The 25,922-nt window shown below is 49.1% G+C and overlaps 7 protein-coding genes across 7 annotated transcripts; 2 read left to right on the forward strand and 5 right to left on the reverse strand.

The window, feature by feature from the left end:
- Positions 1-258: 258 nt before the first annotated feature.
- On the reverse strand, positions 259-4,360 carry K444DRAFT_552196 (uncharacterized protein). The gene is made up of 3 exons (XM_024876576.1): positions 3,850-4,360; positions 3,579-3,722; positions 259-3,527 (listed from the first exon to the last, which is right to left on the reverse strand). Exons 1-3 carry the CDS (start codon positions 3,914-3,916, stop codon positions 643-645), a joined length of 3,096 nt encoding a protein of 1,031 aa, XP_024742749.1. The 5' UTR covers positions 3,917-4,360; the 3' UTR covers positions 259-642.
- A 405-nt stretch (positions 4,361-4,765) lies between these two features.
- On the forward strand, positions 4,766-9,188 carry K444DRAFT_154591 (uncharacterized protein). The gene is made up of 2 exons (XM_024870623.1): positions 4,766-5,167; positions 5,223-9,188. The coding sequence occupies exons 1-2, from the start codon at positions 4,971-4,973 to the stop codon at positions 8,881-8,883; spliced, it is 3,858 nt and encodes a 1,285-aa protein (XP_024742750.1). The 5' UTR covers positions 4,766-4,970; the 3' UTR covers positions 8,884-9,188.
- Positions 9,189-9,493: 305 nt separating this feature from the next.
- K444DRAFT_659128 (membrane associated DnaJ chaperone-like protein) lies at positions 9,494-10,632 on the reverse strand (the record flags this gene model as incomplete). The annotated part of the gene is made up of 2 exons (XM_024886329.1): positions 9,494-10,522; positions 10,585-10,632. The coding sequence occupies 2 exons, from the start codon at positions 10,630-10,632 to the stop codon at positions 9,494-9,496; spliced, it is 1,077 nt and encodes a 358-aa protein (XP_024742751.1).
- A 268-nt stretch (positions 10,633-10,900) lies between these two features.
- K444DRAFT_624397 (uncharacterized protein) lies at positions 10,901-15,011 on the forward strand (the record flags this gene model as incomplete). Its single annotated transcript, XM_024882394.1, has 9 exons — positions 10,901-11,843; positions 11,901-11,962; positions 12,051-12,419; positions 12,604-13,298; positions 13,423-13,729; positions 13,877-13,996; positions 14,296-14,355; positions 14,552-14,588; positions 14,677-15,011. 9 exons carry the CDS (start codon positions 10,901-10,903, stop codon positions 15,009-15,011), a joined length of 2,928 nt encoding a protein of 975 aa, XP_024742752.1.
- Positions 15,012-15,643: 632 nt separating this feature from the next.
- Positions 15,644-17,193, reverse strand: K444DRAFT_624398 (uncharacterized protein; the record flags this gene model as incomplete). The annotated part of the gene is made up of 3 exons (XM_024882395.1): positions 15,644-16,082; positions 16,132-17,080; positions 17,151-17,193. 3 exons carry the CDS (start codon positions 17,191-17,193, stop codon positions 15,644-15,646), a joined length of 1,431 nt encoding a protein of 476 aa, XP_024742753.1.
- A 2,531-nt stretch (positions 17,194-19,724) lies between these two features.
- Positions 19,725-20,135, reverse strand: K444DRAFT_154752 (uncharacterized protein). Its single transcript, XM_024870624.1, has one exon. The coding sequence runs from the start codon at positions 20,072-20,074 to the stop codon at positions 19,841-19,843; it is 234 nt and encodes a 77-aa protein (XP_024742754.1). The 5' UTR covers positions 20,075-20,135; the 3' UTR covers positions 19,725-19,840.
- A 1,108-nt stretch (positions 20,136-21,243) lies between these two features.
- K444DRAFT_624400 (isoflavone reductase family protein-like protein) lies at positions 21,244-22,320 on the reverse strand (the record flags this gene model as incomplete). The annotated part of the gene is made up of 3 exons (XM_024882396.1): positions 21,244-21,464; positions 21,520-22,138; positions 22,198-22,320. The coding sequence occupies 3 exons, from the start codon at positions 22,318-22,320 to the stop codon at positions 21,244-21,246; spliced, it is 963 nt and encodes a 320-aa protein (XP_024742755.1).
- Positions 22,321-25,922: the final 3,602 nt, after the last annotated feature.

The following is a 25,922-nucleotide window of genomic DNA, read 5'->3' on the forward strand; positions in this document are numbered from 1 at the left end:
ATAGCCGTCCGAGTGAAAACTTTTCGCACAGTTCAGTATGAGCTCGTTGTGGGTGAAAAAAGCGGTTCCCTCGAGTTACGGTAGATCCAAAGTCTACCTCCTTGAATGCCCTGGCAGTTCTTAAACATTCAAGTCCTCAACTTTGTAAGGCTAAACTTCCAACATGACTTGGAGCACTGGAAAGATGTCCCATTGTTTCCGTTCACTGCGAGACGGGGACTTAGAAATCAGAGAAGAGATGAAGGAAAGCACAGGGAAAGGAACAGTACATCCGCGAGGATAGAAGACTTGATATCAAACATTTGTGTTGGTATTTCTCTTCCCCTATCTTCTGTATGCTACAAAAGTGCTGCGATGTAAATCGCTTGAAAGGTCATTGCTCCTCGTCGCCATCGTTGAGCACATGCTTCACGTCCGTGGCATCTTTGGGCTAACCCATCCAGATATCATCAACCCATTGCCCCTGGTTTCCACTGCCAGTCCTGCGTGCCAGCCTCAACCAAGAAATTAGACGGAAATATACGGTACGTAACAGAGGAATTTGTTACCAGAAGATTGGAAAGAGAATGGAATGTGCAGCCTTTTTTGGTGCCACAAAATGTATAAACAGGAAACGTAGTGCTGGGCGACCCGAGTTGCTGCTTATGCCGTCCGAGGTTCGTGTGCTAATGCCTCACCCAAGCCATTCATATCGAGGAACGTGCTGTCCGGCTTCTGGGCATCGGACTTCGAAACGCCAGATACCCCACTATCACCCTCCTGCGGGTCTCGATCGAAGATAATGCCTTGAATATTCAGCCCATTCTTGTCGCTTGCAGGCGTCTTCATTGCTTCCTCGTCAACTTGCTCATCGAGATTCATGAGCGCTGGTGGACGATGTCGCATGGCCCGAGCCTTCGCAAGAGAGATTGTCTTTTGCTGGTATGTAGTTGTGATAGGTTTGGTATCGTCACGGTCGATGGTAGCCTTCATGAGTGCGGCCATCCAGAGTCGTCCTTGCTTAATATTGGGTACCGCGAAATAATGTACAGTGGGCTTTGTAAATGTAACTGCTCTTGATAAGCCTGCCCTCGGAGGTACGAGTTTGAAGATGAATATCGAGTCGCCGCTTCCCTTGCTTAACGTCGACTCCGGCTCGGCGGTAGCCTCTGTCTCTGCGATTGTTACAGTATGGGCTCCAGATGGGCTGGTGGGACTGTTTGTAGCGCCGGTAAGCGTTGCATGAAGCCCAGTCAGGCGGTCGGTATCAGCAGGAAGGACACGATGAAATGAAATATCGATCAAGCCTTTTTCTTCAGTATCGTTCTCAGAGTAGTAGTACGACAGACGGCGACCCTTTAGGATGAATAGACGCGGCTTCCAGGTTGTCATCAAGTTCGTGCTCTTCTTCTTCATCCATCCACTATAGTCTGCACCAATCATCTGCTCTTGAGGTGTCTTCTTCTCAAGTCCTCGAGTATATGCACTTGTCTCCTTTTTGGACTTCTTTCGACTGGCCCGTGCGCTGCCTGGAGTCGTCATCGTTGTGTTGGAGCTCTTAGCATCAGGTGAATCAAGTTCAAAACTTGGGCCACCAGACGGGGTGCTAGAACCAGTCCGTGACGGGGATTGCAGTGGTGATTCCTTTACAACTGAAGAATCTGCGTCCGTTGGTGAAGTGACACGAGCCTTTTCATGACCTGTGACCGCATCTGATATCGCCCTCAGACCGAAATGTTTATTAGAGATCGGTTTGACAGGTAATAACCAGTCGGCACCTCGACCCTGTCGCGCCTCTGGAGATTTCGGCATGGTTGTATTTTCGTAAGGGCTACCTTCTAGTTTCGTGACTGTGGGAGAAGGGACGTCTTTCGGGGGTGGTAAGGGTCGAGGAGGCGCGTTGATGGAATTCTCTGATGGCGTTCGTCGGCGACCGTTGACTGACAGCCCATAGTATTTTTGTGCAGCTGATGGAGGAGCAGAATCTCGAATAGAATCGACACTGCCAAATCTAGAGTGTCTTGAATGTGCAGTGGCTGTTCGGAGCCTTTGTTCATCGGTGTAGCTAGAATTTCGCGAATGGGTGGTCGTCGTGGCCGTGCTACCTCGCTTTCTCAAAACATTTCTCTGCCGTCCTTCAATCTCACCGCCTGAGAAATAGCCCCGATCAAGTGAATCAAAAGGACTACTAGACTGAGTCGGCCCTTGAGACAAGTGATCAGTTGAGCTTCTAGAAATAGTTTTGATCTCTGATGAAGACAGTGGACGGCTTGGAATTACTGATAGTGTCGGTGATGCAGCAGCGCCCATTGTCCAATTTCTGTCAAAAGAAGGCTGCTTTTTGTGCGTTGTATCTTGGGCTTCAAGTCCATCTCCTGCTACTTTACCCATCAAAGAAGCTGTACTGAATTCATTTGCAGAACTTTGTCTGGAGTGATGTAGATCACGGATAGATGCAGCAGAGGGTCTCCTTTTTTCACCCATAGGTCTAGGGGTATCGTGGGTGGTTCGAGGGAAAATGGGAGACACAGGAGAAATAGAAGTGCCCTGCGAAGGTTCAGCTCTGGGGATGCTCTGCTGAGAAAGGCGAGTCTTCTGCCGAGACCCTGGCCTCTCCATCATGCTTGGAATCCTCGGAAGCATTGTCGAGGAATTGATACTTCGGCTTCGATGCCGACCAGCATCATCGGAACCAACCTCACTGCCATAAGTGGCGGTATTTCGTCTTGTTGAGATATCCCCTTTGACCTCGTCTTGAAGACTCTTTATTTTTTGCCATGTCTTCAATCTTCGGCCAACCGAACCTAGATCAAATTCTTTAAGAAATAGAGAAGTTTGATCCATGCCTAACAGGACTTCTCCTGAGATTTCCTGGTCCCGGAACACCTCACAGTGTTTTGTCTCCACCCCAGCAGTGAAGAGGTACTCAGCAACCTGATCGGATGTCCAATTTTCAACCTCTTCTTGAGTGTGCTGCCCTTCCTCTTCCTCGTCTGTTTCTTCCCCGTTTATGTAGGATAATCTTTGATCTAGGTGGCTGCTATATTCGCTTCCAGAATCTGTAGCAAGGCGCCGGTCTGCTGCAGTAATGCTATGATGAGGCGAATTCATGTCCGTTATGTGTTCATCAATGACACTCAAAGTCTCGTTCATTACCGGGCTATCTTGGCCATGATCGTGAGATTTCACGGCAGTAATGCTTTTCGACGGTATGGGTATTTCGATCGGGGTCGTGATTGAAGAGGTTGGAGTCGGGGCTTCGGTCTCTTGAGCACTACTTGATGGAGCCAACGGTGAAGTCATTTTGGAAGTATCAAGAGGTTCCGAGGCGCTAACATGTCGGCTTGGCTGTGGGGTTGGGTCTGCTTCGGTGCTTGGAGGGGCGGAGGAGAATTCAGAAGCAATCGGAGTTTCTTTGACGATGGATGCCACAGATGGCTGCACTGGCTTCTCTTTTGGTGGCTCAAATGTGATGGGCTGGGATCGCGGAAGTGTAGAAGATGTTGGTGGATATGACGGGGGGGCGCGGGGAGCAATCCTCGTGTACACTGCCAAATCTCAGTCTGTGGACTCGGGTAGAAGAATCATCAAACGCTGACCTTCAGGGAAAAGACCGCTGTTTCCGTTTATCAAATGCCGTCCCAGGTACCACCCATCACCAAAGTCATCGTCCCTTTCGATCAACTCGACGCGATCCCCTTTCGACAGGCTCAATTCATCTGAGCTGCGCGCTGAGAAGTCATCTGGATTTGACAGGTAAGCACTTTCCCCTCACTTACAAAACAATGAAACGTCCCAGCCAGATGATCCGTTTCGTCCATTGCGACTACAATCAGTCGCACACAACACAGCAACAAAACAGTCACTTACGGACTACAATCAACATCTGCCCTGGCTCTGGCCGCCCGCTGGGCTCGATCGCCGGTCGGGATGCCATCTCTCCTCAATGCTGACTTCTCACGGTCCGCCAGACGCCGGCCGTCTTCACAGCAAACACATTTGAGGTTAGGGATAGGATTCGGTGTTTTTGAAGTAACAATGAAAATGCCTGGTCTAGGGATAGAGATGTTTCGAAAGGCTATTCTTGTTCTGGGGGGGTCAAACTGAGGCTCCGCAGTCGCTTTCGAGATTCTGAAGCCACGATAGTTGTTGCATAAAAGACAGCGGGTAACTTTGCTGTCGCGAGCAAGGGTCGTGGAAACCACTCCTCCACGAGCGCACACGACCTCAGTGCATGCGGTGTGCAGCCCTGGATTAATTGGTAACTGCGGGTGCGCGACGGTGCCAATGATGGGGAGCAAAGTGTGCTGTGGTGAAGATGGAGAGAGTGAGTGAAGCACGAGGAGAAGCTGGGCTGGCTGGGCTGGCTGCTGCGGTGGTGGTGTCGTCGCGCCTGCCACTCGGCGAGACGACGACCCACGAACCAGTCGCCATGCAGCTTCCGTTGGGCCTAAACCCAAACCGGGCAATCTTAGCGTCGTTGAAGGCACGATGGGCATGATGCACTACAAACATCGGGACCCCAAAACGGAGGCAATGTTGAGCCAGAGAAATACTGAGATCGATTCGCTCCGCAAGTAGTGACGAGTCGAGTCCATCTGTGCATGTTTATTCAGAACGAAACCCTTATTCTATAATTAACTCGCTCTATCAATCTGCATTCCCTTCGTAACATGGACCTCGACCTTTGCGCCAACAGGTCGATGTAAGGCTGCGATTCCTTCCTCCCACTGCTCCACCGTTTGCGAGTAACGACTTGTCAAGCAGCACGTATCCGCTGCTCTGTTCTCGCAGGCCCCGAGCCACGGCGACACCCCGTCTACCCGCACAGCCTTGTCTCACCTTTCGGCAGCTCTATCTTGGAGGGTGGCGGTGGCCTATGGTACGAGCCAACGCTTGTCCTCCCACCTGCTCCCCATACTGACTCTCCAAAGTCTGATCTGGACCTTGTGAACTCGCTGCCGATGTCTGCTCCCCTACTCACCTAAGCAATGCGCCGACCTCCAGACAAGGATGGACAGCCGGCCCTGTCCGAGAGGGATGTTGATTCATCGAATGCCACGCTCAACACTCTCTTTGGAGGCGCCCGGCAGAAGTCATGGATGCTCGGTGCTGGAGCTCCAGTGCGTCCAACTCCACGGACGAACGTATCGAGATCTACGTTGCCGCCTGTCGCAATGGCACAGAGGTGAGACCCAAGGAAGTTGGAGGTAGCGAAGAGGCACAGCTGACAGAAGATTTAGGACGGCCGCTCCAGTTCTGCCATCCCCAACCCCAAGCGATGAACCGAGTCCGATAATTTCGAACAATTCTATAAACGGGGCACGCAATGAGAACCGCAGCGCCATACGCAATGACGGAAACAGGCGTACCTCTGCAACAAATACCAGTCCTCCGCGAAACCAACAAACCTCCCCAAACGAGGCTGACATTCAAATTCGGGCTGGGCCTCAAGCCACAGAGACACAACCTCGACCCACCTCATCCTCAAGATCGCAGATCCAGGCTGGACCGTCTACCGCAATATCGACACAGATGGGTGACTCCCAACCGTCCACGACGATGACTGAGCTCCCGCCGCTCCCTTCATCTGTACTGCTTCCATCAGACCAAGAACATCGGATTCAACTACAGGAAGTCCAGTTGCCGTCGTTGCAAAAACAAATAACAAGCCACCAACAAGTTCAAAGCCCGGTTCAATTGAGCTCACCGGCTGCGGTTGGGTCTTCACCATCGAGGGATCAAGCACATCAATACCCAGGATTGCAGACACAAGGGGGCCAGAGTAATCAACACTGGCAGGGCGCACGAGGGCAATTGCCAAGTCCTACTCAAACCAGCACATCCTCCCCAAGGACAAACTCGGATTTGCCGCTGCCCTCTACCTTGATGGCAAACCAAAATCAATCATATCCAAGTCCTGGGACGTTTCACGCAAGTGCCTCCCACAAGCGACAGCGAACCCAAGTCGCTGTTATGCCGTCATTAAAACCTCGAGTGGCTATGATCGAAACCCACATCGAGTCAGTGGGCGGCAGAATGAACTTGAACGCAGGGCTAGAGAAACCTCGTTTTCAATTACTCATAGAAGCCTGCAACAGCGAAGATGCGTTCTATGTTGCACTTCATCAAGTCTTCTGTGTCTGGGACTTCGATCAAAATGACGTTGCTGCTATTCGTGGATTTCCCAACCGTACCGTTCTTCATTCAGCTTTCAAGGTGCTTGGACAACTAATTCGAGACAATGAACAACTAGCCCCCAACCACAAGAAGTGGTTTGCTGGGTTTCCCAGCCCCCTAAACCATTTGATGAACAATTCAGAGCCTTATCAACTCGTAATGGCCGATGTTGGAATATTCTTGGACAAGCTTGCGGCGGAATGGATTCCTTTATCAATGGAGTGCACTAAAAGAGGATATCCACCTCTAGTCGACGAGCTTGTGAATCGAATGGGCCTGCTGTCGCCTATCCTGCAAGGCGTAGTGTTCACAGCCACACGTCGGACTATGGGAATCAGTGATGGAGAGACTGGAACGAGGGCGGAAAGCCTCTTTAGAAGAGATCAGCGGGATCATCAATTACTCGCTGCTCGATATAACACAAACCGGCCACCCACTGCCAAGGAGGTAAATGAGCGAAACGCTCACCTCGCAAATGAGTATATTGCTCTTCACAACCAATTCTTGCAGCAGCGGCGGGCTTCAGGGCCGGCGTACGGTAGTCCGTTAGGGCAGGTTTCTACACCCACACCGGTAGTCCCCAGCAATGCACATATTCAACAAGGTGCCCAACTTGCTGTTCCTTCGCCTTGGCAACAAAACCCCCAGCATCAGGCTTCCTGGAACCAGAATATGCCTAGTCCTGACCCAGCTGGAAGCTGGCAATTCGGCAACCAGCAAGCTCAAATGATGGGAAGAACAACGGCTGGTTCGCCCAATCCTTCCATCGTTGCAGGTCGGCCACCAAGTGTAGGTGCTCATCGAGTGTATGCAAACACACCGAGTCCGACTCTTCTCCAGGGCCTCTCTATGCAATCACCCGTTCAAGGCTTCCAATTCCCTCCTACAGCTAGGAGCAACAGTGGCCAAATGCAGGTTTCCCAGAATACTTCAGCTTATGCAGGACCTAATGGAACGTTCTCTCAAAATGGCGCACAGCATGTCGACCCATCGGCACAGCACCGAAACCAGATAATGATACAGCAGCAGCAGCAGCAGCAACAACAGCAACAGCAACAGCAGCAACAACAACAAGTAGCGGCACAGTATCAGGGACAAGGGCAGCATAGTTTGGCTTCATATCAGCAAGCCTTTGCATCACAGCAGGGTCAATGGCAACAAAATCCTCAACAGCAACAACAGCAACAACAACAGGCATTATTAGTGCAGCAGCAGCAGCTCCAGCAAATCCAACAACAGCAACATGTGCTTAGCCAACAGGTCCTGAACATGAACAGAACCGCTCAACTAAGACAGAGCAGTAGCGGGGCTCTCGACTTACAGCAGCGTGCTCATGCCAGAAACAGCAGCATTAGTAGTAGTGGGCGTCGAACACCAGGTGTGAATCCCATGCCTGGTCCCTCGCCCCGGCTGAATCAAGAATCTGTACCGGGTCCTCGAAGAACACAGCCGGTCTTCATCGATCAAATACAGAATGAAATTCAAGCGTACAGCCAAACCCACCCACTTCAACGGCCCCTTGTGCCTCCCCTAGGATATGTACACCCTCAACAGGCCGTGAACCCGGAGATGACTGCTCTCCATCAGGCACATATCCGAAGCCCACTCTTGGTTCCTGTCTATGCTCCACCCGCCACCATGAACAAAGAGGATCCGGCCTTTCGATACTATCAAGCTGTACGAGACTTTGCACTTGATCCAACAAAGATACCCACAAATACACCTTTGTCAAAATTCGAATTCCGAGTTTCAGAAGCCGACTTTCAACTTATTCCCAGAGACGGCCCGCCAAGCAGTAGTCAGCTGGCGACGCGAGAGTTCAGACGTGGAACACTCCAGTTTCGCCTGCGATGTATTCAGATGAAGAAGTCCGATGCAATATGCTCTACGCCAGACTGGATAGTCAACGACACAGTTTGGCCAGAGAGCGCATGTTTAGAGATCAATAAGAAACACTTAGAGATTAGGCGGAAGAATCACCACGGAAAAGACCTCCCCATCGACATCACAGCATTCGTGCGAGCTGCCGGGCCTAATTCAGCGAATCGAATCACCGTATCAATTACCAGAGGTCGAACCAAGATGAAAGATTTCACCTATTTCCTTGCCGTTGAAATAATCGAAATACTTCAACACGGTCAGATTCTTGATATGTGCCGACAACACCGAGTTCCTGCATATCAAACCTTGGATAAGATCAAGAAGAGTCTTGCATCTTCCCAGAATGATGACGATGAGATTGCAATGGTGTCGAGCGATATCTCTGTTGATCTTTCCGATCCTTTTACAGCCCGGATTTTCGAGACGCCTGTGCGTGGCAGCAACTGTCTACACCGTGAGTGCTTCGACCTCGAGACCTTCCTTATCACTCGAAATAGCAAGCCCAAGCGTCCCCAGCAACCTTGCATGATTGATGTTTGGAAGTGCCCTCTGTGTGGCAGGGATGCTCGACCATATAGCCTCCAGATTGACGACTTCCTTGCGTCAGTGAGAGCAAGGCTTGCAGAGCAGGACAATCTCGATGTAAAAGCTATTTGGATTGATGCAGATGGAAATTGGTGCCCCAAAGAAATACCAAGATCCTCGGTAAAGCGATCTCACCCGGACGATAGTGAGGACTCGAGCGACGACGAGGGTGCTCGGAAGCAGAGAGCTCTCTCAGCAGCAAATCAGACGAGGAGTATTAAGAAGGTGGTGGAGGTCATTGACCTGGACGATGATTAATTTAGCTTTCAAAAGAATTTTGGTTTTGGTTTTCTATTTTTTGTTAGCCGGGGTCGCCTTTGCATTGCAGCGTTTATTGGCGTTAGGCTGGCCGGGATGGCTGTTTGCATACATCTTACACGGAGTCACTACTTGCTCTACTGGAGCTTTACCGAAAGGAAATGGCGTCAATATGGAGTTTGATCCTTTGCTTGGCTAAGCATCTGGCGTTACAATACTCTGGGTCGCCGTTTATGAGGAGTTGATTCCATGGGTCTACGAGGAATACGATGGGACTCTGCCCTTGAACAGACGCACACATATGTATTGTTTAGCATTTATAACTTCATCGAGCATTTTGCTTCTCTCTGCTTGATGTGAGGTGTGTTTCCAGAATGTCCAAATCATCTCCGAACAGTGAGCTTCCCAATATCCTAGTGAATTTTTCAACACCTCCAGAGGTCATGAACCTTTTCAAAAGAGACAGCAATATCTATTTGGCCTTCTAACTCAGGTGCCGAACTCAAATGTCACTTCAACTCGGGGTATCATCCAAATGCAGGCAATCATAGCTGTCAAAATAAGGCTGAAGGTTTCTAAACAAAAGCAAAGCAAGAATCTTCTATCCGTGCTATCTATTCCCTCTTGCACCGACTGGCGCGTCTGCCCGTCTTCGCTTCAGTAAATTTCCCAATGCATCGCGTACTTCCGGATCTGATCTTATAGTATTTTCGACCAACCAGTCCTTAACCTTCCCTTTGACATCCCTCAGTGCCTCATTATCTCCAACAAATGGGCTCATTTCCATGCCCATTAATCTCGTGGCTTCGATGTCGGCGGCCTTCGCCGTAGCCTCTAATCGGTCTAATTGTTGCTTTAATGCAATTTCTGGGTTCGCATTTGCTGGGATGATGGACGGTGGTTGTAGAAGGGGCCCAATCTGAGAAAATGCGATATAAAGGGTGACGCTAAGTTTTCGCGCCAGCTGGATGAGTTGAAATGGTAGGTAGGGCGGGTGGCGCGTGAAGGTCGTGAGGAGGGGATTTATTAACTTCGTGGCAACGTGAGGGAAGTATGGACGTGAAATGGTGTGGAGTTCGAAAACGCAGAGGACGACGAGCGTAAGCCAGCGCCAGTATTTGCCCCATTCGAGATATCCTAGCAGACCGAGGATATACATGAATATTGCCGCCACGCCGTAGTATGGAAGGATCGACTGGAGGCCTTGGACTATGAAGTCGCGGACACTAGAACAGCGTTGCCATTCTAGGATAGACGGCCCAAATCGCTCATACGCGAATCGTTTGGCGGGGTTGAGAAGCGTGTCTTGTGCTTGCTTGAGGTGGACGAAGTATGCCTCCGAGGAAGTGGAAGAAGATGAGAGTTTGTCGGGGTGGTAGATGGCTGCTAAGCGCCGGAACCGAGATTTGATTTCCCTCTCGGGAGCAGTATGTGCGATCCCTAGATCTTGGTAGAAATCGCTCGCCCTCCGGATGTCCCAGTCTGCTTCGTAGATTGTGTATAGTAGGTAGGCAGAGACAACTATGATGTGGATACGTTGTCTGTGAAGGATGAAGCGTGGCGTGCCAGGTTGAGGCTTAGGATCACCGGCACGAATAGTGATGCCATAGTATATATTTTGGACCCATCCTGTTACAAGCTGGGAAGAATATTAGCAAATGTTCTCCATGTTGCTTCCTAGTCTGGAAGTTGGTTGCTCACGTTTGGGAGAAAGGTCCACCCTGCGAGGGAAAGGAGGTTATTTGACATGACCACAGTTATGGCTCTGATCCGGTCCAAGTAGGTGCTCGAGAAATATCATGTAGAGGACCAAAAGGTTGAAGGAGAATGGAAGAGGGTTGCTGCACGTTGGCGACTCTGATTAGTGAAGTCGCGAGGCTTCAAACTGTCCAGATCTTTAGCCACATTGACAGGGGCCACCGGTTAGTTGCGCTAGTGCATCTCAGCCTTTGAGGCGCAAAAAAAGGCAACCTTAAATTTCGAGCAAAGAAACTCTTGACGACAACCGCACTTCGACATGTCAATTGAGAAAGCAGCAGAGCCTCCAGTATCCAAAATGGGCCCTGAAAAGCACAAGCCAAGATCGGACAAGAAGCATAAAACTACACATGGCGAAAAGCGGAAACGAGACCACGGAGAGGACGGGCTCAAGGCAAAATCGAAGAAACATAAGTCGGACAAGGCAGCGTCTCAAGCCTCAGCTCTGGATATCACAGCCCCAGCCTCGCCGTTTCACATCCAAACAGCATCGCTATACCTCCCATTAGCGCCAGTCTCTCAAAAATACCCCCTCGAAGGACTCTGCGCCGAGCACATCTCTCCTCTCATCCTCACTTACTACCCGCCCCTCAGTGGAGTTCTGCTATCATACAGCAATCCACGATTATCCGAAAAGCCATTCAAGGACGACGGAGAGTCGGTGCTGCTGCGGAATATCGACGAATATGCGGTTAGTTGGGCTTGGGTAACAGCTGAATTTCTGCTTTTCAAGCCGGAGAAAGGAGCCTTGTTGGAGGGCTACATAAATCTTCAAAACCAGGGCCATCTCGGAATAGTGTGTTGGAATCTGTTCAATGCCAGTATCGAATCGAAGAGATTACCCTCTGAGTGGAAGTGGAAGGATGTGAGCGATATGAAGAATAGACGAAACGCGGAACAGGGAGAGACGTATGCGGAGGAAGGACCGGGATTCTGGGTTGACGGTGAAGGAAATAAGGTCGAGGGTATGGTCAAATTCAGGGTGAGGGAGATCGAGTCGAGCCATGACAGGGAGAGGGGGTTTTTAAGCATTGAGGGCACGATGTTGAGTGAAGGGGATGAAGAGGAATTGGTTGAGAGTGAACGGGTAGGGGCACAGACCGCGAGGGATACTGCTGGAAGGCGGCTTGGTGGGTCAAAAGCTTTGGGAGCAACGAGTTTGGGTGTGATAGTGGAGACGGATATGATGGACGTCGATCCAAGTGCGAAGAAGCATAGGCACAGGGATTGAAAGAAGGAGTTGAACAACATTTCCAAAGCGGCAAGCAAAGTTTTACCTACGACCCTCCTTTCGCTTCAAGATCCGTCTAAATTCATGACAGTGAGCCGCCAGGTGAACGACTACAAAATTCCTTGCTGATCTGTCCCTGATCATAAAAAATTTCGTTGCAATTCATCAACGCCTCCAGTCAACATCCAACTCACCACCAAGACAACATCCCTCCATACAGAGGAAGCGTACAATGGCTGTACTCATCCGGCTCAGAACCAACAAGGCAGGAGCCAACGGTGACGCAGCCTTCCAGTCAGGCAAGGAAGTCCTGAAGAAGAATATCAGCCTGTGGTCCATCCCCTACGAACTCCCCGCTACCGCCAACGAGGGTCCTCCTACGGAGCCAGTGGTCATTCGCCACTCTTTCGACGACCTCCCAAACGGTGTTGAGGTGGTCTCATATGGCAATTGTTTCGTCACTGGCCTCATTAGAGCTTACCATCAAGGTCTTCATCTCCGTTTGAGACCAGAGGACGTTTGGCTTTCAATACTGTCTCAACTCAGGGTAAGAATGCTCGACTTTCCTTTCCTAGCTAAACACCCACGGATATTGGAACATCCAGGTTCTTCTCCGTCCTTTTATAGACTCCTATGGGTTTGAAAACATTCAGTTCTGGTAACCGCCAAATCAATCACAATTTTGAGAAGAGCATTTAGATCGTATTCACCGAATACTGACTTCTTTATAGGTCTACGCATACCGTCAGCCTAACTCCATCCCTGGACTCTCCTCTTCCCACAATTTCAATGTCGACCTCTCCATCGATCTGGAAACTGATCCCGGAACAATCGACTCCACCTATCTGGAGGAGAAGATATCTGGACTATCCCACACACTTATGAGCAATGATGCCGATCTCAGGCATTGGATTCTCCCGAATTTTAGCTCGACAACTACGACCGACCGAACAGTTGCCTCTGTTGTGATGATGGGCCAAGTTCGAAAGTCTACAAAACCTGATTACGATAGCCGCCTTCGAATTGGATTGTCGTCCGTCAAATTGCTGGGAGAGAAATCAGACTGGGAAGAGATTTTGCGCCGAGTAACGGAGCGAGTTCCTACCTTTGGCAGCAAGGCTACTGAATGGTTCAAATTTCTGGACCCAGTCATCAAAGGCATCATCTTGTCCTTTGATTCTCCCGATCTCCCCCAGACCAAGGAGTTTTGGGGTCAGGCATGCCATTTCGACGGTGCCAACCTTGGTGTTGATAGAGAAACCATCACAGGTTGGATCACAGCTTTCTGCTTCTGGTCAGACTCGGGAGATTGTCTCCACCCGGATTTCATCGACGGGAATGCCCTCCACCATCATCGAAACCCTATCGAACAGCCCGGCCGTGGAGATGCACGTAGTATACTCTGGGATCAGGATAGAGATAATTGGTAGGTAGCACGGACAGACATGTTCCCTATCCTCAAAATTCTCATGCTTTCTCCTGAAACAATATATACATCCGTGCTGGAACAATGCCATTACCAAGCAATCGCTGACTCCTGCGTTTTAAAGGATTGTCACCAACCTTATTGACCGCAAGAACATCTTCATCGGAGGTGTGAAATGTCCTCACATTCTCCCCGAGAATATCCCAAATGGCACTGCTACGGCTTTGACATATGTGAGAGATTACTCCAATCGGGTGGCCTACTCTGTTACCATAGTTGCAGGCTCTATGGGAGCGGTACCTACTGCGGTTGGCTATCTTCATGATGAGACTGTCCTACAACCTTGGTCTGGCTGGTTTCTATTGGAAGATGGATTGAAAGCAATGCCGCCACTCCAACAGCACAGGGTTCTCAATGAGAATGGCCATGAAGTGATCGAACTGGACTAGTTGGGTGCTGGTGGTTTGAGCGCCAAATCCGGAAGATACATCGCTGTGATACTGGAAGGGAGTCATCGCCGCGACTCGGGGGACATCCTTCTTTGCAAGTGCTGCTGCTCTGGACTCAACACTACCTAGACCGGCTCTGAATTTTTCTGTATTTTTCTGACTATGAATGGCACTCTGCGAGCGATCATGGAGAGTGGTTGGATTAAGGGACCCCCATATGAGGACTTCAAGCATTTGATTTTACTAGAAGTGAGTAAAATGCAAATTGTCATCGCAATAATTTCTGCTCTCCTGTGATGTTGATGTCGAAATTATTCCTTAACAAATAGCTTTGGAACCCCTGAACCTTAGCGATGTGGATCATCACGTGAATTGCATTTCGGGACTTTGTCATCCCGCTCCAAACTCTTCTTGCCTCTCACAACAACAACACCAATTACTTGAACATCCCTTCAGCACAAGTGAAAACAGATTTTCGGCATTGATTCCGATGGTGTGGTCTCCTGCTCTTGAGGTAGTTGTCAAATTGCTTACTTGGAACGCCACAGGTCCATGCGGACGCCTCGAAATTTGCCTCCAATGTCACCAAGGAGGAGGCCTATAAGCAGGTACTAGAGCAGGCCGAGGCTCTCTTTGAGGGTCAAAGGAACTGGGCAAGTCATTTTCGGGGCTGCAGTCAACAGGACTAACGTGGTCAAGGTCTGGTATGAAAATTATGTCACGTGAAGTCGCGAAAATGCTGAAGACAGTAAATTACCTAGTAATCTAGCAAACACTGCTTCGTTGATATGGCACGCATATAAGTCTCTCCCAGCTCCTTCCTCGGAAGTGAATTGGGCTGGTGAGTTGCTCCTTCTCCTGCCGGATGATGATCTATTCCTTTCGGAGCGTTGTGCCCCCAACTTTCCAATATCTGCTCACCTCAGCAGGATTCTACGTCCTCGATCCTTCCACCCCCAACCAACTGATTCTGGGCCCCTTCCACGGTAAAGTAGCCTGTCAAACCATCAGGTTCGGAAAGGGCGTGTGCGGCGCTGCGGCAGAGAAAATGGAGACCCAGCTCGTTCCAGACGTGGAGGCGTTCCCTGGCCACATCGCATGTGATGGAGATTCGAAGAGCGAGATTGTGGTGCCTATCTTGGTGAAGGGAAAAGTTATGGCGATCATTGATATCGATTGTGCGGAGATTCAAGGTTTTGATGAGGTTGATAAGAGAGAGTTGGAGGAGTTGGCGGAGTTGTTGGCTCATTCATGCAATTGGTGAAGTGGCAGAGAGCTCTCAAGTGCTTAGATTTTCGATGAGATGGTACAGTACTAGATTTCAAAAACAAACTCAGAAACCATTTGCCAGTCGTTGAATTTCAAATTTATTTATGAAAACATCAACTGACCTTCTCTTGAGCGTAGGAGCTTCTTCAACACCCATAATATGATTCGCTTAAAATTTCCAAGGTCGGGTCACTTGTCTCTCTGTCAATTGAGATGAGATGGAGGGGGAAGCCATCAAGAAGCGTGAACAAAAGCAAGGCGAGAGGCCAATCATTTTATGCAGTTGATACTGGATTGATTGAACACGAGCGTTGAAAGGAGTTCAATTCATGCATGCATTACTTCATGAAATGGATGGCTGGCTGGCTTGATTCCAGCCCTCATCATAATATCCACAATTTGTACAAGTTCCATCGCTCAAAATGCCTCCTCGAACACCATTCCACCATGAAAAGTCATCCCTCGTAGACGATGCTCCTAGTTCGCCTTCCCGTATACCACGCTCGCAATGCAGCAAAACAAAATCGGCACCTCTGCTTCCCCAAGAGGCAGCTAATCCTCTCCACGAACCCGATGGCCACATGATCGAAAACCAGCGGATAATTGTACACTCTCCTAGGGAACATTTCACCGTGCACTACTTCCTTCCGGTAAGATCCTGCTCAAGCTCCTCAGCACCTCCTGCATCGGTAGATCTCTGGTTCCAATCTCTTCTTTTTCTCTACGATCTCTATCTTCCAATCGGACTGCACTCAGAGCCAATATCTTGTCAGCAACCCTGCCCACGGTTTCTTGATATTGCTCCAGTTTATGCACCCCGTCCGCGAATTGGTCGATCTTAAATTCTAGGCCCGATTGCAATACTCTTAATCGCTCGGCTGTCTGGTTTCTCAGATCTAGTGCAGATCTCGAAGCAATTTCCACGAGGATGGCTGCTTGCTCTGGATCAAGTAGTGAAGCATCGATTTGTGAAGGGCTGAGTTCTCGAGTGTTATCTGGAAACAACGGGGGAAGTGAAGGCGGAGGTTTCGCTAGCGCCTTCCATTGATCCCGTTCTTCTCGAAGTCTATGGATTTTGTCAGCACGCTTTCATATACGAGGGGAAATTCGCATACAATTTAAGTCTAGCTTCCAATCCAACGAGATTCTCCTCCAACTCAATATTTCGTGGGTTGGGCTTTTTAATGACCTTTGTTGGGGGAGGAGCCGATTCTTCTCGATTGAACCAGTCCGAGAACTCGGATTTGTTCGCAAAATCCTTCAGTAATGATTCTTTAATCATTCGCGCTGCAAAAGTTAGGAAGGCATTAAAAGGTGTTCCGTACTGCTCACCTGAAAGTTCTGCTGTATTGTCCTCATTGCCATGAGATGGCTTCTCGCCCATACATCGCTCCCCGGTCCATGTTAACAGTTGCTTCATTCTTCTGGGCTCACTTAGCCCTTCTGCTTCAATATGTTTGTAAAACTCCGAAGTTTCCACTTCTCGATGCGGTATTGCACTATGCCCGTTCTCGATCAGAGAACTAGCTCTCCGCCCTCGAAGTCCCAAGCTACTCCTCCTGGCGCCATTCCCTCCTTTCTTCCTTAATTCCTTGTTGCGATTGATGATAGGCGTGTCACTGAACGGTAACGAGACTACCGTCGACTGTTTGCTTTGATCTGCGATTGACTTATTCGTCTCCTCCACGCTCGAATTGCCAACCATGTCTATCGTGTCATAATCGCCCGGTTCCCCCCTCGAAATATTGGTACTGCTATCGCCATTTTGACCGATTCCCGTAGACGAACGCGTAGCTTTTCTCTTTTTCGGCACAACAAGGGTATCGTTGTCTGCTTTCGGAGTCGAAAAGCTCATCTTCCGCCCTCTCGCATTTTTTGCTGTTGCCATCTTCTCATTGTCGCGTTCCCTTGGTTGTTCCTTTGGCTTTCGACCCCTCTTCGCGGTCGAAGGCGCTGGAGCAGGAGCGGAAAGGGGTTCTGGTTCTGGTTCTGGTTTTGCCTGTGCGGTCTTGGTTCGTTTTGATCCTCTGGTAAAGACAAAGTCGCCATCCTCTTCATCATACGCTACAAGGGCCGTCAGCATGGAGAATTGCAATGCGCGCAAAGCGCTCCTGGCCCATCCGGGGCATCTTACCAGCAAGCCGCTTGCTTCGTCTTCGCGCCGTAGGTTGACTCATGCTCAGCGTTTCAAGGGGAACTCGAGTCCGTACTATAGTAGTCATTGATCTCGGTTTTGTAGACGCATCAGCTTGTGTGTGTGTTGGCGGCTGACCGAATCTCGCGACGATCTGCCTGTCGCGCGTTGATCCCGAACGTTTTCGCGTCAATTGATGGTATCGTAGCCCGTAGATGTCGAGGCAGGGAATGCGGTGTGCTGCATGGATGAATCGCTCGTGCGTCGTCGTCTTGAAATGGCTGGATTCGACGATGCGGGAAAGAAGCGGGTTTGTTTACACTGAGCGTCGCGCTAATATCCACCACGTGACTCGCACTCCACATCTCGTAATACATCTTTCTGTCTCATTCAGCTTGTAAGGCTGTCAGCACCACATTCGCTCTACTATTGCGCCTATGTCAAGTGGTCGAACTCAAGTGTTTCAGGAGAACAACTACGGAAGGGTTTTGTTACGCGTCCCGCTTAACAACGAGCACATCTCAGCTCAACCCTTCCATCACCAGCCCAGCTGTTTGCGACTTGAAGCAGTGAGCAAGTACAATCGAGTAGTACCCACATTCTGGGCTACCAAGCGATTGTACTGCATCATGGGCCTAATCTCCTCGTTCGGTGTACTTGATGGAGATTTCCCAATGTCTCTCAGGCGAACATTTCTAGGAATTGTTGCCTTGTGGGATGATGATATTAATTCTCTACGTCTCCACGCTCTCATTTCCAATTACGCCCAAGGCACCTTTTCCTCTTTGGCAACGTGACTAGGTCTCGTTCCGCAGGTAGCATCGGCTGCCTTCTTCCAAATAGCTGTCACATTCGTGATCATACTTAGCTCATATTACAATCTACAATCTGCTGCTTCATAGACGAATTGTGCGGGGATTCCGTCCTCAAGGTGGTCCCTCAAAATGTTGTCTCTGACATTTATTGAGGTATCCGTGCTCCGGTTTAGAGGGAGTTCAGAGTAGCCGGTAGTCGCCGTCCAATTTCCTAAATGATACTGTAGATCTCGTACTCATTGCAAGCGCAGTAATCTGACGGATGTGTCTGAAAAGATAATTGTTTGCTCCTGCAGTAGCGCCGATTCCTTGAACTGTTGATTTGTTGGGTCGTCCTCCTGTGACGCGATAGATTTCACGCCGGCTTGCAATCTCATTAATTCACTGAAAATACCACAGGTTGAGGCACAGGATCCGTTATAAACCTGACGATATTAGAAATCATGCTCTCGAACAGAGTCATCAGGATAAGACAGAATTGGAAGAGCCTTACCATCATGAGATCCTCTGCGTCGAACGGCTTGGTGAAATTTTCCCGGTCACCATATCCGGTCATCGATGCCCCAAGCCCCTAGACCGGATTATAGTTGTAGAGTTATCATCAAATTCCATCTGATTAATTGTGTGAGGCTATCGCCATTAAATTGCTCTAGTTTGAATTTGTCTTCGTATATTATGAATGTCGTATCGAAAGTTGAGTGGCGTTTCATATGCGAAATAATCTACTGAGCTAGCTAACTGCTGCGGTGGAGGAATTGGCAGAGTATTGTGAGAAGCCTTTGCTTATGATCCCGAAGACTTCATGCTCTCGCATGCGGGTGAACAGAACACTAAGTAAGGTGCTTCGTTTGATTAAGGGAGTGAAGTTCTCAGAGGCAACAGCTCTTCTAAAATCCACTCTCAGAACAAGAAGCCTGCTAGAACAAAGATATGCAGGTTTCCACATAACAAAGAAAAGAACAAATTCTAGAGTCTCCTGGAACCAACATGAACCCGCCCTAAACGATCTGCGGAAAGAATTAACGGAAAAGGTCATATCCCAACAAGATGTCGCCTCCCCCATTTCTAAAGAGGTCAGTGGTTATTTTTGTCTTCCAGGCAACCCTTGTATCAGAAATCAACGTCTGGACAACCGTCTGAGATTGGATTGGGAACCTGCGCTCGAATAAAAGAATGCTCAGGACTGCCACATCAGAGTATCTTGGACCGTCTAGGAAGGATCCCGAGATTTGTTGATTGATGGTTATTACATGTGGATTTGGGTAGTCGTGTGCTGGAGCCGACGTCGTCGGAGGCGGAGTGGGTGCTTTCGGGGCTGTCTCTTGGCTCGGGGGGGGGGGGGGCATTTTGATGAGGTCCAGTCCAAAACTCCTGAAACAATAATGGCCCATCTGCAATCCCGGTGGAATCCCCAGTTATTTCCGCGTAGTTATGATCAGTAGCTATCGTGCCGATCTCGATCTCGATTATTGTGTTGGCGCTGGGATAAAAGTATCCAAAGCGTCCTGCAAGTGCAAACATTCCAGTGTATCTTTTTTGAGTAGATTGGGTATCGAATTCCATCTTGAACATCGGATTATTGTAAAGGGCGCCTGGATCCTGTAAGAAGCCAAGTTGAGCCAGATCTTCTAAGAAAATATCTACTTCTTGTCCATTAATCTTGGCAAGAGCGGAAGGAGTCCAATTGCAACTATTGTAAGCAATTATGTCCTATAAGTGATATTAATATTTAAATTCTAAGGGTGCGCGGGCTGCTTGCCCTTTGCTTATGCTTTTGGTACCTCCTTTCCATCTCTACTCACGGGTACAATCTCAACTGGCCTGCGAAAAAAGTATTGACTTTCTCAAAAGTTCTGGCGAAAGCGACAATGCCCATCATGAACACCTTGGAAAGTCATGCTCATTATTATAGTCTCCATTTTTGATGTTGCTCAGAATCGAATTGAGATTAGCATATATGTTCATCGCAGCTTGCATGTACCCAGCGGGAGGATTCTTAGGGTATGAAAGGTCTATTTTCAGTTTGTAGGCAATTGGGATCCAGCTCACCCGACTGTCATTGCAGGCAAGGAAGAATAGAAGTGACCACATTGGTCGCAGCTGCAGCATTCCGAGGCACCGAGGTCAGGCAGTTGTAAGCTAATTGGGAATCTTCTGTGGGAATTGCTTCACCACGAGTCAGCTGAGAGCCGGAAAATGTTGACATTGACGTACCAGAACATGTTGTAGCAGCGGCAGACTTCGAGTTTTGGCTCACAACAGCACATGGGCTCTCCGTCACGATTCCATTGTGTCTCTTCGCATATGATGCCACAGTGCTCTGTGCCAGAAGTAGCAGAAAGAAAAAGTATCGGGACTTCTTTGTATAAGCACTGGGCGATAAGTCAAGCAACTCCAAGCAGAATAAACCGAGGTCACACAACAGCAGGACCGTTTATCTTTATGGCTTCCATCTCAACTCAAATGCATTAACTAAAGCATCGATATCGGCTGATGACTTTGGTGGGAAGCGCACTCTACTCCTTTGGGGCCTTGTTTCGTTCAAACCCTCTTTATTTGAATCATCCATCAGTGGCATGCGTTCTGCGTGTCTCTCTCACTTGTATCGCCATCATATACGGAAACAATATATGTCCCGGTTTGGCAGCCGTTGAACGCTGCTGAGCCAATGATCACACTCGGGGACAAAAGCGATGTTTCAGCCAAACAGCGGGTGATTGGCACCGCTGACAGTGCCGGGATTGTGGGGCACGGCAGAGAAATCCATGGAGTTGGTTTAGGTACAGCCCCCACGTGTCACTTTTATAACCACGACATTAGATGTGTATTTGTCTGGGCTGCATATCGTAGTGAATAGAGGTACACTTCCCTCAATTATAGGGGTATTTAGTTCTGTGAAATTAGTTGAAATGTAGTCTTGCAGAGGGCTTAGAAGGCTTGCGGACGAAGAAGCTTACTGAAAAAGCAATTCAGCCGTCGCTTGCGGGTGTAAGATTCACTGTTTAGGCTTTCGTTCGAGCGGAGAGGGAATTCGTAATACAGCAATCAACAGATATTCCTGTAATTCTAAAAGACTTTTCATTGTGGTATCTCTACTAAGAATGTTAAAAGGCAGATGAAAGTACATACCGTGCAACTACATACTGCAACGACGAATGGGAGAAATAACATACAAGAAACCACAGAGCATGCTTTTACCAAAATTTGTCAATCCTCCTTCCTTTAGATCTGCCAAAGGGCTGCGTGCGTACCATTGACGCAACATACGTATGTCTACGCTATTGTGCTCCCCAATGTTCCCTTAACCAATCCCAAAAATTTGTTGGAACGACGTTGACAAGAGTGTTGAGGTTCGCGGTCGTGTAATCGTATCTTCGTTGCTCCGTTGCGATGAGCTCTTGCACGCGGCCAACCTTGGCAAAGTCTTGATAATAGGTAGCATGCTCAAGGTGGGCAGGCAAATCTCTCGCTTGTATCACTTCTTGAACGAATGGTGCTCCTGGTTGTTGTTAGCTAGCCAACTCGGATCTCATGCCGACTAGATAACAACTCACCCCCTTTTACAGACTCAGCGTAGAGTACAACCTCTGCAACTGACCTTCGATCTCCACGCATTTTGAATTCTGCTGGCCAGTTCTGCAGGGGAATGTCAAGTGCTGCAACAAGGAATTGTACCACATCGTAAACTGAAGTCAAGCACAGGAAAATGGGAACTGCTTGGCCTCCGCTCTGCCTCTCGACTATTTCCGCGGTGCTAGCTTCCACATCCATCAAGTAAGAACCTTGGTAATAGACATTTGTAGAAGTACCGATGCCCAAAGATCCTAAGCCACCACGAGCAAACCTCTCGTAAAACACCCCGCAAATAAATATCGTGGACGCCATGCGGTGTCGATGATGGTGAGACCAGTGCCGAAGCCTATCAAGTGTCGCTGCTCTGCCACGATCTAAGGGGTCATTACGAGGTCGACGTCCTGGTGGTCCTTCAAACTCCGCCGGAACAAATCGACGGACGTCAGAGTGAGCAGCAGCGTCGATAAGGTTGATCTGGGGATTTCCCGAGACAGTTGATATGACAAGATCGATGCCCCTGAGGGTATAGCGAAGTTCATCTTGACTATCATAATTGACAACAGCGATCTGATAGTCAAGAGCTTCCAAGTCAGGTTGGGCCTAGGAAATCTGTTAGTGCCATCGTCCTCCGTTGCTGGAACGCCTCCTGGGAGTTGTACCTGTCTTGACAATATGATGAATGGATGAACAGTTGCATTCAAGTAGTGAGCAAAGATTCGTGCAAGTCCACCAGAGCCAGCTATCGCTATTCGCATCATGTTTTCTTGTGGTTCGTTTGCCATTTGACGAGGCGGGTGCAGCCACAGGCTTGCTTTTATTCCTGAGCCCAACCCAAACACCCTCCATGCAATTATCAGAGCGACAGGCAGAAGACACCGTTGCGGTCTTAAGAACAAATTGGCTTCAAGTATGGCAAGGCAAACTAGCCACTAGGTGACTCAAGAATTTGTTCGCTCTCCGACGATACGAAACCAAAGACCGAATCACGATTTTGTCCAAGGCGAACCACTGGCGTCTAGGGGAGAATAAAGTTACAGCATCGCAAAAGGATTTAACAGGATGATGTAGAAGGTAATGTGATAGAAAGACCGCTAGGATGATTTGTGGTGTGGCGAATCGTTTGCCGTTGACCCCTGACTGGGTTCGACATCACGGAAGCACTGAAGATGCCTCTTCTCCGTCGGAGCAGGCAATAGCGATATGAAACGCCATAAGATATGACTGCCTTGAGGCTCTCTTTAGTGTTTGCGTCGGACTCGCGTGGGAGGTGTGGCACTCAATCCTCCGTGGCGCGTACCCTAACTCAGGAAGTCAGGAGCCGGCAGAATAGTACCTGAACAGCAATGCAACGTTCGTACATTAGCCCACAGGGCTGAGATTTGCACCCTCAATCTCGTCGTAGATGTGGAGGCCGTTCGAAAGAAGCCAGCCCAAAGAAGAATTAGGTGTGGAGAATTCTACGTCCAGCCAGTTCAAGGGGCTGAGAAGCAGTTTTTGCATTCTTGCAAATCAAACGTTTTCAGCCGTAATACCCAGTCATACACAAGATACCAGTTAAGGAATATTATGATTCGGTGACATGGTACAGCCCGGCATACTTTCCACACCGAAGGGGCACATCGCACCGAACCACACTCACGGACTTCGTTGATGAGCGGAGAATTTTCTAGGCTGCACTAGGGTCATCACCCCCCAGACATCGAAGGGCGAGTGTTGATTCGCATTGACAGATGTAAGTAATTTTTTAGTGGAGAGCAAAGGGCACTAAGGGCGTTTATGAGTCTTTTCTTGGTACAGAATGGGCTTTCCCACTGAGGATGTGGATGCAGCTGCAGGTGGCCTGCACACGGCTTAAGCTCTCCCGAGCACTTGTTTTATCCGCCTCATTGTAAACAAGAATGCAATGCTCAAATCAAATCATAAGAAGGGATGGATACACAGAGGCAAGGCTCTGACGATAGGAGCGCATGCACGACAGGCTCTAGGAGCCCGGGAGACTGGAGATTGCACCTTGCAAGGCAGTTCCACCCCGAGAAAAAGACCCTAATCTGGGAAGCCCTATAGGATGAATTCGACGATACTGTGGTACGTCAGTCAGGCCGCTTTAGGGGATTGAATCCCATGAATCCCTGAGTTGGGGGCCAGTCCAAGCCGTGCAGAAATTGGGGAAAAAGGGTCCAAGCCGAGTGATTCTCCCGCCATTTCTCAAGTCCACTCGAACCTCTCGAGTTAGTGTCATACGAGCTGCCGTCCTGAAATGCTTTCTATTCGAGCTCGGAGGAGTGATTGGTCGACGTCGAGCCCATCGAGGAGGAAAGGGGGTCTTTTGTAAGGCTGAACCAAACATGCAAGTATTGCATAACCTTAGCGCTGCATGTGCACCACACCATGTCGTAGCCTAAATAGCAGTGCAAAGGATAATTCTTGAATTGACCACTGCGGCTGAGAAAACTGACCTTCAACTTGATGAGGCTCAGTCATCAAAGAGCTGAAAAGACATCAGGACCTTCCGTGTTGTGTTTAGAGCCCATGGTCATGTGATCGCTTAGATGGCACGGGGGCAGGGCGGCAGGAGGACCGAGTTCCATTTTAAGAAGGCCGTGAACTCCAGCCACTTTGTGCACTTGGCACAAGGAAGTATGCAACCTCAACAACCATGACAGCATTCCACTTGCATATCTCGTGGTGCATTGAAATGTCGAGCACATCTAGGAAGCCTGCTGAGAAACTCCAGCGTTGCTCCACCATCGACTCATCGGACGACGGAGTCAGCACTTGCTTCTTCCACACACCGAGTAGCACTTGCCGCGAATAACCAGAGGAATTCGGAGGCAGAGATCTCCTCGAGAGACATCTGCGTCATCGCCGAGTTGGAATTGGCCTTGGGACAGTGATCTTGCTTTCCTGAGCAAACCAACGTGCAGAATCCACCTTACCAGGCTTCGTGTCAGCGACCACGCGACCCTTGGCCGGCTCGAGACAGGTCTCTTGGATCTATCACCCGCTCCTAGTCCTATCTTACCGACGAGAAAGATATGAGCTGTCTGCTACCTTCGTCGAAGTTCAGATTAAACATCGATCCCTGTGAGAAGAGTCGACCCGAAAGGAATATGGCTCAGGAGATTCGAATCTCCACCCCCTCTCCGGCCTTCACAGCTGTATTAGGCACCGAAACCCCAGCGATGTTGAACGGGAAAGTCTGGCAAGTAGCCTAGGCCCTCCTCCATTGCGGAGAGCCCGAAGTCCACCATGGCATGGGTTAGGAACGAAACAGAAGAATCGCGTGGAATAACTTTGATGAATATGAGCTCTGGTATCTGAATGCCGTTCCGTTTCCGCATTTTCTGATTGCTTGTCTCCTTTGATCATCTGTTTCTCTGCATATCGAGTACCCTGGCATGCGACATGTGGGAGCAAACCATTGGTAGATGTCAATGAGTTTCAAACCTGAAGCGGTTGGTTGCCAGATGCCGTTCCAAGTCTGAAGATATCGACGGCAAGATCCAATGTCGCATCAAGTTGCTGCAGCAGAACAATATCGCGAGGTGGAACCGCTCTACATTTCCTCTGCACAGGAGTCAAGGACCACCTATTCAAAGACGATAAGCAGGGCATTATATTTTGTCTCTGCAGAAAGGATTCTATGAATCTACCTCCCATCTTTGTGAGTGTTTGCTCCCGAAGCAAATGTGATACATCTTCAGGAACCCAAAAGCAAGGATTATATCCTCTGGTAAATTCCACTTCTTTATAATCGATTGATCGCGTGTCGCTAGATGTGAATCTCATGGCCTGATGGGTGTCCAAGCCACTAATGTCGTTGAACGTGAACCTCCAGACTTGGTGGGTGAACTTTTGGGTCATCCAGTTTCTTCAATGAATTTATTCCAACAAGTGAGACTGCAAAGTTTGGAAAGGAAGGAAATTGCCAAAGTTGACGAGAGAGACCGAGCCAGGCGAGTCGGAGGCCGACTTCAAGAAGACGGAACAAACCACAACTATCGAATAATTAGAGTAATAATAATGTCAAAGAGAACTGACGTATGTCACCTCAGAATTCTTTCTCTTCTTTCAAATGCTTTTTATAATACAACCAATCAACAGTGAGTCATCGACACCCACCCATTTTCTTTTTCTCAAAATATCGATTTCTGGAGGTACGAGTACTTCAACGGATGAAGCGGGGTCTATTTATGGCACAGCCCAGCCAAGCGACCATCAATCCCAGATTCTTACAAGGCTACACTGCAAGAAGCCAAATCCAGCAATGCTTTAAATACCACCAAGTCATGTCCAAGTAGAATAGCTCCTGCCAATTCGAGAGAAGAATGCATTTGAATTCGCAGCACTTCTATGAATACGTTACAATCGTTGCACCACGCAC

The sequence above is a fragment of the Hyaloscypha bicolor genome, assembly GCF_002865645.1.
Source record: "Hyaloscypha bicolor E unplaced genomic scaffold K444scaffold_15, whole genome shotgun sequence".
Lineage (NCBI taxonomy): Eukaryota > Fungi > Ascomycota > Leotiomycetes > Helotiales > Hyaloscyphaceae > Hyaloscypha > Hyaloscypha bicolor.